The sequence below is a fragment of the Amblyraja radiata genome, chromosome 21 (assembly GCF_010909765.2).
Source record: "Amblyraja radiata isolate CabotCenter1 chromosome 21, sAmbRad1.1.pri, whole genome shotgun sequence".
In the NCBI taxonomy this organism is placed as follows: Eukaryota; Metazoa; Chordata; class Chondrichthyes; order Rajiformes; family Rajidae; genus Amblyraja; species Amblyraja radiata.
The window spans coordinates 100,480-114,256 of NC_045976.1; the positions used below are offsets into that span (position 1 = coordinate 100,480).

General features: G+C 44.0%; 1 protein-coding gene across 2 annotated transcripts in view; it reads left to right on the top strand.

Moving 5' to 3' along the window:
- cdk17 (cyclin dependent kinase 17) overlaps positions 1-13,777 on the top strand; it is a 168,186-nt gene that overhangs the window by 62,279 nt on the left and 92,130 nt on the right. For both annotated transcript variants that reach the window (XM_033039359.1, XM_033039360.1), the window contains exon 3: positions 10,478-10,627. In XM_033039359.1, coding sequence (XP_032895250.1) covers positions 10,501-10,627 — 127 coding nt within the window. In that variant the 5' untranslated portion in view covers positions 10,478-10,500. The remainder of the gene's footprint in view (positions 1-10,477; positions 10,628-13,777) is intronic.

The window sequence follows — 13,777 nt, forward strand, 5'->3', positions numbered from 1 at the left end:
GACAGCCAACAGTTCCTTCTCGATCTGCGTGTAGTGTTGCTCCGTTTCACTCATGGTGTGAGATGCATACGATACGGGCTGTAAGGTGCCATCAGAGGACGTTTGTAGACAGGCTGCGCCAAGACCACATTTTGAGGCATCACAGGTGATCGTCACCGGACAATCAAGGTCAAAGAAGGCCAGGGTCGGCGCACTGCTCAGCTTGGACTTGAGTACCTCGAAGGCCGCCTGGTGCTGCTGGAGCCACATCCATGTGGTATCTTTCTTCGTAAGCTGTCGTAGTAGAGAGCTCAGCTCACTGAGGTTCGGGATGAATTTGCCGAGGTAGTTCGCCAGACCCAGGAAGCGCTGCAAGGCTTTCACATCAGTGGGGGCTGGCATCTCGGTGATGGCGTCAGTCTTTTGAGGGTCTGGTTTGAGGCCGCCAGAGGTGAATACGTGTCCGACATATGTGACCTCCGGGACCCTGAACTTGCACTTATCCGGATTCAGCTTGAGATTGACTTTTCGTGCACGCTCCAGAACGAGTTTGAGGTTGCGGTCGTGCTCTGCCACGTCTTTCCTGTACACAAGGATGTCATCGACAATGATGGCACAAGGTAGGTCTGCAAACAACTGCTCCATCGTTCACTTCTACACCATATAATCGTCGGGAGATTCCGCTGGAGTTATTACCTGGTCGTTGTCATCAAGAACCGCAGGAGCATATCTGAAGGTTCTGGAGCGGCGTAGAGCTCCTGGCCCAGCAAGATTGAGTAGGAGGGAGGCCTTTACAGCATCGGAGTCAGTCCGGTGTGCAACATTGATGAAGTGCCGGTAGTCTATTTAAAAGGTGGCCCAGCGTTCGCTGATATCAGCATCAAAGATTAGAGGGTCGGGCTTTCTGCACTAGGACATGATGGTGAGAAATAAAAACTCAGTAAACAAATAAAAACCGGTAAACAGTTCACATCCCACTTCTACACCATGTAAATGATGTGAGACTGATGACTGAGACAAGGTCCAGGTGATTTGTCTAATTGTAGTCTTGTAGATTTTTCTTTTGTCATTGGGATTTTCACATGTTTTTCTAAGCTATTTGTAATTTTTTTTGTGAACTAGCATAATCAGCTCCCTTGACAAATTTGTTTTTCTCTTTTCTGTTCACTGCTGATTCCTAATTCTCTGGTGTAGTCCTTGTTACTTTGCATGCCTTACCTTTTGATTAGATGTATAATCTAATGACCTGTTCACGAATGAATCCTCTTACTTATGGGGTCTCTATTTCTAGAATAAATGTTACTGTGTCATGACCTAGCTGTTTAAATATCTGCCACTATTCATCCACTGACCTATTTCTTAGCTTCTTTACCGAGTTCACTCCCTCTATAATTTGTGAAATTAATTCAGAGCTGTGCTGATGGTGATGGTGATACAAACTAATAGTTCAACAGAAACGTGATAATGAAATGTGGAGTAACATCCCCTGGTTGGTGCATGTACCAGCTTCCATGTCAAAGGATTGAGTGCTCAAGCATTGAATTAGCAGAGGCATTCAATTTATTTAATGCTTTAAACATTCCAAATGCTTCTAAGTAATTATATTTCCTCTGCAAAGGCCACACAACTGTTGGTGTGAGATTTGCTTGTTAATTGATGGCCCTCCTTCCTTAGAGACTCAATACCTTGAGAGATATTTGTGCAGTCCAGCCATGCAATTTTTATTCAAACAACAATAGTAAAAATACTCATACTAAAGTAAAATACTACGGGAGACACAAAATGCTGGAGTAACTCAGCGGACAGGCAGCATCTCTGGAGAGAATGAATGGGTGACGTTTCGGGTTGAGACCCTTCTTCAGACTGGTCTTCAGGTCGAGACCCTTCTTCAGGCTGACCCGAAACGTCACCCATTCATGCGCTCCAAAGATGCTGCCTGTCCCACTGAGTTGCTCCAGTATTTTGTATCTATCTTCGGTTTAAACCAGCATGTGCACTTCCTTCCTACAGAAGGGGTTGGATAGCCAAAATAAAGATGCAAAATGCTGAAAATATCTGAGTTGAATGTATTTAAGGAAAGAAAAAGAGTTAATTACCCAATAATCAGAATGCTTATGGCCTGAGTATTTTTTGGTTATTTCTCGAAAACACAAAATTATTTCTCTTGTTTGTAAGACCTTTCCATGATCAAATTGGCTGCTGTATTTTAACACATTTAATGAAAGGTTGTGTTAAATCTGAAAGTGGAATGTTGCGAAATGAATTGAATTGAATACATTTTATTAGCCAAGAATGTATACACACAAGGAATTTGCCTTGGTGCTTTGCTCACAAGTAACAACACGATATCCAATGGACAATTAAAAATAAAACATTATAATTTAAACACGTGAAGAATTAAATAAAATACCAGAGCAAAAGAAGGCTACTTGTTGAGTAGAGCTACTGCTTGTGGAAAAAAGCTGTTTTTATGTCTGGCTGTGGCGGCTTTGATGGGAAGTGTTTCAAAGATTTTGTGGCCAGGTTGAGAGGGGCCAGAGATGATCTTACCCGCTCACTTCCTGGCTCTTGCAGTGTACAGTTCGTTAATGAGGGGAAGGTTGCAGCCAACAACCTTCTCAGCTGATCGAACGATGCGCTGGAAACTCTGAGTGGCTGAGCCAAACCAGACCATGATGGACAAGGTGAGGACTGACTCAATGATGGCAGTATAAAACTGGACCATCATTGCCTGCGGCAGATTGTGTTTCCTCAACTGCCGCAGGAAGTACATCCTCTTTTGGGCATTTTTGACTATGTAGTCGATGGTGGCTTCCCATTTAAGGTCCCTGGAGATGATGGTTCCAAGGAACTTAAATGACTCACAGATGTGACTGTGGGAAGGGGAGCTCTCTTAAAGTCTACAATCAATTCCACCGCAGGTTATTCCAAATGCAGGTTATTCTCCATATAAATAACGTAATGGGGAATACACAGCTGTTTCTGATTCTGGTGTACAAGAATAGTCATTGCAACATACTATTATTTGTGCCTCTGATTAATATAGAAAAGTTCTAAAGGGGGCTATCCCCTTAAAAACAGAGAGAGGCCAATTATTTCATCAGCCAGCCGCAATGATTTTTACCATAGAAGCAGTATCCCTGCTGGCCCCTTACTCTTATGGGACGTCCTATCTACCAATGGATGTCCTGAAAAGTATATTTGAGTCCTGAGACTCCTGCACGATGACATGCTTGCCACAGTCATGGCCAGCAACTGTGAGCCGTTTCAAGTCAGATCAGGAGTAAAGCAGGGATACGTGATTGCCCCAACACTGTTCACCATATTTATTGCAAGAACCATCCACATCATTAAGGACGACCTACCCCCAGGAATCAAAATCGTCTGCAGAACAGATTAACTTTTCAATTTTGCTCGTCTCACGTCCAAAACTAAGACATCTATGAGCTCCCTCATCGAGTTCCAATATGCAGACTATAACTGTGTTGCAGCTCTCCCAGAAAATCATCTGCAACAGATCCTGACTGCCTTCAACAGTGCATACACGAAACTTGGAATTACCATCAACTACAAGAAGACTTAGGTTATCTACCAATCGTCACCAACTGAGATAAATCGAAAAGAACCAGCAATTCAACTTGGTGAAGCAGCCCTGGAAAATGTGGATCACTTTCCGTACCTTAGAAGTCACCTCTCCTCCAACGTCGACTTTGATGACGAGATCCAACATCGCCTTAATGAGCCTATCCCACTTAGGTGAATTTTCAGGTGACTGCCGGCGACTGTCAAGTTGAACATAAAACTGCATTGAAAAAGCTCCAGGGGAGGCAGCGATCACTTCTGCCTCACAAGGGGGCGTGTCTTGATCCCAGTGGAGGAAGAGCGAGCGTCAATTACATAGGCCCCCGTAATTGACGCTACCTTACTCTCCCTCCACGTTAACTAGCTTCAGCAGCGGCGCCACAGACCAAAGATCATGGAGCGGAACAAGATACGCCACTTGGGAAGGTACATTAGAAAGTTATTAGATTTTTAAAAAATAGATCTATACTTATAACAATAATAAAGTCGTCACTTTTTGTACTTCTGTACATTTTTGTTTAGTTCATGTAAGGCAGGAGTCTCCAAAATATGGCCCGCAGGGATACATCAGGCCCTCCACCTGATTTTTCAAGCACAGATTCGAGTCGGGGAGCGCGGCGACCCAGGGCTGCTCTTACTGTTATTACCGATTAGATCCCTCGAATTGTCAGAGCCGAGACATCACTAGGCCGCCGTGAAGAAGGGTGCAATGGAGCGGTGGGGGGGTTCGGCGGCGGTCAGAATGGGGCGGCTGCAGGTTATAACGTGCCATCGTTCCTCTCTCCCTTCTCTGTCTCTCCATTCTCTCTATCCTCTCTCTTCCCATTCTCTCTCTCCATTCTCTCTCTCTCCTTTCTCTCTCTCTCTCTCTCTCTCTCTCTCTCTCTCTCTCTCTCTCTCTCTCTCTCTCTCTCTCTCTCTCTCTCTCTCTCTCTCCCCCTCTCTCTCTCCCCCTCTCTCTCTCTCCCTCTCTCTCTCTCTCTCTCCCTCTCTCTCCCTCTCTCTCCCCCTCTCTCTCTCCCCCTCTCCCTCTCCCTCCCTCTCTCTCCCTCTCTCTCCCCTCTCTCTCTCTCTCTCTCCCCCTCTCTCCCCTCTCTCTCCCCCTCTCTCTCCCCCTCTCTCTCTCTCTCCTCCCCTCTCGCCCTCTCTCTCGTCATCTCGCTCTCTCTCCTCTCCTCTCCTCTCTCCTCTCCTCCCTCCTCACTCTCTGTCTCTCTCCTTTCCCTTCTCTCTCTCCTCTCTCTCTCTCTCTCTCCTCCTCTCCCCTCCTCTCTCTCTCTCCTGCTCTAGTTCTCTCCGTCCCTCGTCTCCTCTCTCTCCCACCTCCTCGTCTCCTCTCTCTCCCTCTCTCCCCTCTCTCCCCCTCTCACTCTCCTGCCCCTCTCAGTTCTCCCCTCTCCGCTCTGCGGCTCTCTCAGCCTCCCTGTCGGCTACTCTGTCCTCTCCCGCATTCTCTCCCTCACCTACATCTTGCTCGCGGTCCCTGGGCATCGCGGTCATCGCTCTCCGTCGAGTCCTCCACCCTTCTCGTGCCTGCTCTCGCCGTCTGCTCGTTCTCCTCCCTCCCTTGTCTCTCCCCCCTCTCTCTCTCTCTCCCCCTCTCTCTCTCTCTCTCTCTCTCTCTCCCCCTCCTCGGGGAGACACGGTGATCAATACAGGGAGGGCCGGGCCACTGATACCAGCCAGTGCCTCCCCAGCCATTGACCTCACCGCACGTCACTGGTGCAGACTTGTTGGGCTAAATAGCTTGTTGCCATGGTGGACACAAAATGTTGGAGTAACTCAACGGGACTGGTGGCATCTCTGGAGAAAAGGAATAGGTGACGTTTCAGGTCGAGACCGTTCAGACTGGTCTTCAAAAAATTACCCATTCCTTCTCTCCGTGCCTGTCCCGCTGAGTTACTCCAGCGTTTTGTGTCTATCTTCGGGCGCTGCGAGACGGCTGCCCTGCCAGCAGCGTGTTAGTCATTTCTACTTTTTAGTTTTTTTAGTATGTCCAAATCTTTGTTTTAGTGTCTCTTGGTGTGTCTTGTGTGGGGAGTAGTAACATCTTTCGGTCGCCTCCTCCATGGAGTGGCGACTTTTTCCATTTCGCCTCCCTCGCGGCCTAACAACAAGGATTGGTGCAGCCTTTCCCGGAGTCGGGCCCGGAGCTTCAGCAGCGGGCGTAGCGTGAACTTTTCATCGTGGAGCGAGCGAGCTGGGGGTCGCCAAAGGGAGTGCTCCAATCGCTGGCCCGCCGACTGTTACATCCTGAAGCCACGGTCTGCGGAGCCTGGGATCCCTCGTTGGGGACCCCGGAGGAGAAGAGCTCAGACCGCCGGCCCACGGCCTACAACATCTTGAAGCCGAGGTCTGCGGTGCTTCTAGCCGCGGCGCGGCGGGGACTTAGATCTTCGACCGCCAGCCTGCGGCCTACATCATCTTGAAGCCACGGTCTCCGGTAGGGAAGCACCGATTTGGGACTTACCTTCCAGACATGAGGGCCTATACATCTGCAAAGGTTTGTGGTCCCAACTACGGTGAAAAATGGAGGAGGACTGACAGAACTTTGTGTCTTCCACCACAGTATTGAATGCTGTGGTGGATGTTTTTGTGTTAAATTTTTATTGTGTATTGTGTGTTCTTTTTTTATTGTACTGCTGCTGGCAAGTTCATTTCACTGCACTTCATTGTGTATGTGACAAATAAATCTGACTTGTTTAAACCAGCATCTGCGGTCCCTTCCTACACACTTGTTGCCATGATGTATCTTTCTATGACTCATATGCAATGTTCCTCTGCACTTAAATTGTCTGCTCAGTTTTTGCAGCACAACAGTTAATGTGATCTAGAAATACACACATTTCATATAGCCAATTATGAATGTTCTGAAGTGACTGTGAAAAAGATTATATAAACTCATTGCGTGTTGTTTTTTTTTTATCTCTTAATTCATTTATTGGTAAGTTGGTTGTGAGAACGATTCCTAAATGAGACTCCACCAAATAAAATAAGATTCTGTTGTGTTGCTGGACGCTGCTATAAATATCCCTAAATGATTCAACCCAGAGATTTATGCGGTGATAGTTCCTGCAATTACAATTTATTTTGAAATGAACTTGACCTTGGGCAACAAATTTTAACTCTTCAATTGGTAGGATCACCCCATCACAGTCGCTTAATCTCTTAACTATTTGTCAAATATTTTAGATGAGATCGTAGATAATATGCAGTTCTGCAAATGGTCTTACAGCACAGTAACTGGCCCTTGGGCACAGCTCGCCTATACTGACCAAGTTGCCCCATTTGCCCACAATTGGTCTCTCTAAACTTTTCATGACTTTCATAAACAAACCTATATTTTGGCTTGCAAAGCAGAACACACGCTGACATCAGATGCCGTGCGGGTGGAGTTTATATGGATGTTGTGGAAACTAAAAGCATGATCTGGCTCATTTTACACGGTGTTGTACTAATTGTAGTGTGAAGTATTGGTTGTGATGTTATTGTGCCCCACTATCACATGACAAAGAACATTGTGTGTAAAGGATATGAAGAGGAATTTATATTGACACATGGTGACTTTGGAGAAAGTCATTATACTGGTCATGTTTTGGTGTATTTAAGGGGGGGGGAAGAGAGAGAGAGAGAGAGAGAGAGAGAGAGAGAGAGCGCAAAGGCAGAGTCCCCCTTGTCCTCACCTTCCACCCTACCTGCCGTCACATGCAACAGACGCGCCCTGGAGCCAGAGAACCTCATTGTCCACTTGGGTAGTCGACAGCCCACTGACAAGCCCGTTCATTTTGCCTGCTTTCAAGTAATGCACATCCTCTGACGCCCCCACCCCTCTCTCTTCTTTCTGATTTTATATATCCACGTCTTCTCACACACTTTGCATCCTCAGTTTGGTCCACCTATCAACTCCTTCTTTTCACCCCACTTTTTCCTTCACTCCTTAGTATGGGTCATTTTCCTTTTCAGTCTCAAACAGCTGAGATGTTCCAGCACTTTGTTTCCAACCTCAGATTTTTTTACTTGTCTCTATTACCCCTTCCATTCTGTTTGTCAAATCTAGGATACACAGGAGGGGGAGGAGGAGGACTCAAGCAACACCAATCACCATTAAGGGCACTGAGGTGGAGGTGGTCGCTAATCACAGGTACCTTGGGGTGCAGCTTGACAGTGAGCTGAACTGGAAGTGTCATATGGAGGCGGTGTACAGGAAGGGACAAAGCCGACTGTATTTTTTAAGGAGGCTGAGGGCATTTAACATCTGCCAACCCCTACTGTGCAGTGTCTACCATTCAGTGGTGGCCAGTGCTCTGTTTTTTGCTGTGGCCTGTTGGGGAGATGGCGCCCGTATAGCAGATAAAAACAGACTGGACAAGCTAATCAGGAAGGCCGGCTCAGTGGTCGGGGCTGAGCAACGAACGGTCCAGCAGGTGGCAGAGGCCAGAACTCTGAACAAACTAGGTTCTATAATGACCAACCCCACTCACCCACTCCATGCCCTGAAGGTGATCAAGAGCAGCATCTTCAGTCAGAGGCTGATTGCACCAATGTGCAAAACTGAGAGACATAGGAAGTCCTGTTTACCAGCTGCTATAAGGTTATATAATGCGCATAAATAACTGCACTTTTTTTTAAATTAATTGTATTTTAACTTGTATTTTAACTTGTATTTTAACTTGTATTTAAACTTGTATTTAAACTTGTATTTAAACTTGTATTTTAACTTGTATTTTAACTTGTATTTTAACTTGTATTTTAACTTGTATTTTAACTTGTATTTTAACTTGTATTTTAACTTGTATTTTAACTTGTATTTTAACTTGTTAAGTATGGAAGCCATTTGAGGAAATGTGTGGTGTTATGTCTGTCTTGAAGCTGTCGTGGCACTGTAATTTCCTGTAAAGGATTATTAAAGGTATAATCAATCAATCAATCAATCAATCAATCAATCAATCAATCAGCTTGACAACTATCCCACGATATTACTGTTTGAAGCAGGAAAATCTCTTCATGTCAGATTTACCGAGTTCAGAAAATATAATGTGGAGATAAGAAAATGTGTGAGAGTATTAATGAAGTTTGTCCTTTAACCAGTATGATAATTTGCAATATTAACACAAATAAGAATTAGAGCTTAAAATAATGAAAATTGAAGGACATTTTTGGAGCTATCCATATCCCACTGACTCCCATGGCTTTCTGGACTACACTTCTTCCCACCCTGCATCCTGTAAGGACTCTATACCCTACTCCCAATTCCTCTGTCTACGCCCCATCTGCACCTAGGATGAGGTGTTCCAAACCAGGGCATCGGAGATGTCCTCATGTTTTAGGATACTTGGGTTCCCCTCTTCAACTATAGATGAGGCTCTCACCAGGGTCTCTTCTATACCCCATAGCTCTGCTCTCACTAACCCCCCCCCCCCCCACCCACTCGTAACAAAGGCAGAGTCCCCCTTGTCCTCACCTTCCACCCTACCTGCCGTCACATGCAACAGATAATCCTCCGACATTTTCGCCACCTTCAACGGGATCCCACCACTGGCCACATCTTCCCATCTCCTTCCCTTTTGGCTTTCCGCAGAGACCGCTCCCTCCGTAACTCCCTGGTCAATTCGTCCCCTCCCACCCAAACCATCCCCTCCCCTGGTACTTTCCCTTGCAACAGCAGGAAATGCTACACTTGTTGCTTTACCTCCCCCCTTGACTCCATCCAACGACCTAAGCAGTCTTTCCAGGTGCGGCAGATGTTCATCTGCACCTCCTCCAACCTCATCTGTTGCATCTGCTGCTCTTGGTATCAGCTGCTCTACATCGGTGAGACCAAGCGTAGGCCCTGGCGATCGCTTCGCCGAACACCTCCGCTCAGTTTGCAATAACCAACCTGATCTCCCGGTGGCTCAGCACTTCAACTACCCCTCCCATTCCGAATCCGACCTTTCTGTCCTGGGCCTCCACCATGGCAAGAGTGAGTCCCACCGCAAATTGGAGGAGCAGCACCTCATATTTCGCTTGGGTAGTTTACACCCCAGCGGTATGAACATTGACCTCCAATTTCAGGTAGTCCTTGCTTTCTCCCTCTTTCCCCTCCCCTCCCAAGCTCTCCCACAGCATACTATCTCCGCCTCTACCTTTCTTCTTCCCCCCCCCCCCACCCTCACATCAGTCTGAAGAAGGGTCTCGACCCAAAACGTCACCTATTCCTTCGCTCCATAGATGCTGCCTCACCCGCTGAGTTTCTCCAGCATTTTTGTCTACCTTCGATTTTTCCAGCATCTGCAGTTCTTTCTTAAATATAGGAAAGATTTAGTCAGTTTATACCCATGTTGTTACATATATCAGTGGGCACAGATTTTGTCTTTGTGATGTTTCCAATTTAAGTAAGGTAACATTTGAACTACTTTACTCACTGAAAACGTCTTTGAACTTGAGAGTTATTTGACTAATAGTAGCTCTGCTAATATGTAGCAATTTTCAAATTACTATTTATAATTCTTAGGAGATTCACATTTGCATACTTTATGTGCAGGTGAGCCTCATTTGGGACGGCAGATAGCACAATGGGCTAAGTGTTCGGCTGGCAACCGGAAGGTAGCCGGTTCGAATCCCGCTTGGAGTGCATACTGTCGTTGTGTCCTTGGGCAAGACACTTCACCCACCTTTGCCTGTGTGTGAATGTGTGTGAGTGATTGGTGGTGGTCGGAGGGGCAGATTGGCAGCCACGCTTCCGTCAGTCTGCCCCAGGGCAGCTGTGGCTACAGAAGTAGCTTACCACCACCGAGTGTGACTGAGGAGTGAATGAATAATGCAATGTAAAGCGCCTTGAGTATTAGAAAGGCGCTATATAAATCCCATCCATTATTATTATTATTATTGTACCTCCTAATGAGTCTAATTGAACGATGTTAATGTTTAATTTTAGGCTTCTCTAAAGTGGAGGATTTCATGGAAAAGATGAAAAAATTTAAGCGCCGGCTTTCCCTAACATTGCGTGGCAGCCAAACAATTGATGAGTCTCTATCGGAGCTTGCAGAGCAAATGACTGTGGAAGAGAACAGCAGTAAAGACAATGGTGAGTTATTTTTGTTAAATGTTAAATGAACACTGCAAATTACTACAAATTTGTTTTACTTTTGGGACTGTTGTCAGCTTCATTTTTTAAATTGGTAAAAATGCTGCACTTTTTTGTCAAGCACTTTCGTTAATGTAAAGTCTTCAAATTTACATGATTAATAAACCAGAATAATTGAGTTTTAAACTTTTAATTCTGTTTGATAATATTTTCCACTGATCCTAGGATTCTGGATACATTCACTTGCCATGTAATTTTCTGCATCTTGTTATTTTCTGAAGCTCATAGTTTTCTGTTGAGGTAGGGTCCAGTTGATTGGAAGTGATATTTCTTTTTATCTATTAAGTATTACTGGCATCTTGAGATTTTGAATGTCAATTCTCTATTCCTCTTTTAAAAAAAACATCACAATGTGTGTAATTCTGCTTTGTACATTACTGGAAGGATGTGGAGGTATTGGATAGGATAGGATGCAGAAAAGGTTCCATGGGAAGTTGTTTGGATTAGATAATATTAGCTATAAGGAGAGGTTGGACAAACTTCAATTGCGCTCTGTGGAGTGTCAGAGGCTGGATGATAACCTGATGGAAGTATATAAAATTATGAGGGACATGGATAGGGTGGATAGTTAGTGTCTTTTTCCTAAGGTGGAAATGTCAAATACTCAAAGGCACAGCCTTAAGGAGGAAGAAACTTTAAAGGAAATTTATGTTGCAAGGTAATTTTTACGTAGAGATTAGTTGGTCCTGGCATATGCTACCAGGGGAGATGTGGAAGCAGATAGGCCAAGAACATTGAAGAGGCATTTAAACAATGCACGTGAATCGACAGAAAATGGAATAATACAGAATATGTGCAACAAAATGGGACTATTTTAAATATACATCATGATCAAGAAAGACATCATGGGCTTAAAGCCCTTTTCCTGTGCTGTGCTATTCTATATTCTAATGCCCTACCATTTACAACCCAAAACACACCAAGAAACGCACAGGTCCCCTCCAGTTTATGAACCCAACTTATGAAAGTTCTGCTTCCAGTACCATTATCCCAACCGAGCTCATCTCCAACATGGAGTCGGCACTCCGCTCTGCAAATGGCCGGAGGAACTCAATACGTCGGGCAACATCTGTGGAGGCAGATGGATAGTAGAGGATTGGGTTGAGAGCATGCATCCTGATGCCTCTACATATGCACCTTGACCTGCCGAGTACCCCAGAAGTATGTTTGATTGTAATGCCATGGTGCATAAGACTGTGGTTGTGATCTGCCTAAAGTCTGTATTTTGCAGTCACGTTGCTGTCCCTTATTTTACGTTTAATGTACTGGTTGCCAAAGCTTTAACCTAAAAGTATTAGAAGACATTGGTTTTAGTACTATCTCTTCAATAAACACCATTGAAGTTTTTGAGTCATTATGCAACAACAATAATAAAATGTTCTTGGAGTGTCTGATTTAAGGAGCAAAGTTTTGGTGTCAGCATAGGTTTGGAAAACATTTAACTGAAGTATAAGTGAGTCTGTACAAAATGTGACACGCAAGTAGACTGTTTTGAATGGTAGTTTATGATGGTTCAGACTATTTAATTTCTGTGTGAATAATAAATCCAGTTATATGACAATTTCTCTAGCTTTCAACCAACATCAAAACCAGTGCAAACAGATATTTCAAGCGCAAACCAATCTTCAAGCGCAAACCAATCTGTATGCCTTCAAACTGTGACTTTGGTAAATGTTCTGCAGATTCATGGCTGATGGATTTAAGTGACTCTCTCTTTGAATTTATCATAACTATTTCAAGTGAATGAAAATGCCATCAATAAAAAAATTGAAATAGTGTTGATGATGAGAACAAATTAATTTTTTCCCAATACAGTTACACACGTTTCCTCTATGCTACTCACCCATTCAACATATTTGTAGAAATGCGCACATATTTATCAATGTGTTTCTCTTTTGGGGTGATACTGTATTTCATAAAATTATGGCTTTTTTTGTAGATTTTCTGACATTGGCTTCATGCTCTCATCTCCTGCTGTAATTTTTAAATTAGCTCAAGTTGTTGAAAGTGCATTATTGTAGAATGAAGTGCCAGTTGGTGCTGGGATTCTTGGATATTGCATTAATTAAAGAATTCCACTTTGAAGTATAAAATAATTGTAAAGGATTTTGTAAATGCTTTGAAGTATCTTAAATATGCAGCAGCATTTAACTAGAACCTGAGTGGGATGAGATAAAAATAAACACATGAGATAAGTGGGCTTGATGCTGTATGGGATGAGTGGGCTTGATTTCCATTGTGGGCTTGATGCTGTAAATCCAAATTCAGCAAAGCAAGATTGTATGTTTTACAACATTCAGTTCATTGTACATTCAGTTTATTGTACATTGAAAGGTTGCAAAAGGCTTTGTCTAACCAACATTGAAATCACTTGATGGGAATTGTTAGCCTTTTCTGACAAGAATGTTCAGATTCTAACCAAAATCATGTTGGAAGGGGTTTAATCTTCAGCAGAATCATAGGTTGTGTTCTTTATTATAAATTGGTACAATATTAACAGTTCTCAGTAAAAGAAACTTGAAGCTTCTTAACAAAGGAAAAAGTAGCAGGAGCAGATCATTCAGCCCCTGATGTCCTGCCAATTAATGAGCTCATGGCTGATCCTTGACCTTGGTTCTCTTCCTGACCTAATCTCATATCCATTTACATCTGAAATTCTATCTGTCTGTCTAGATACCGCTGAGATTCCATAGCCCTTTTCGATAGAGAATTAATCACTACTCTGCTGAAAAGAAATTTTCGCATATCTGTCCTGAATTGTAGCCCTATTATTATGAGCGTGACACTTCGTTATGATTCCTGCACCTTAATCTTGAAATCCCAGTCAGGAAGATAATTGACTTGCCATTTGCCCTGTCAAACTCTATAACTTGTTTTGTCTGAATGAGATCCCCCAATCATTCTTCTGATCCAAAGATTATAGCCCCAGTCTGCCTAAATTTTACTTCTATGATAAACCCGCCCTGCTGTCAATGTATGAATTTATGTGACCTCTAGTTACAGGTATTATCCGTCCTTACGTAGGATCTGGTTATGCTCATAACCTCTTGCAATAAAGACAAACATTATTTGCCTTCCTAGTTGATTTTT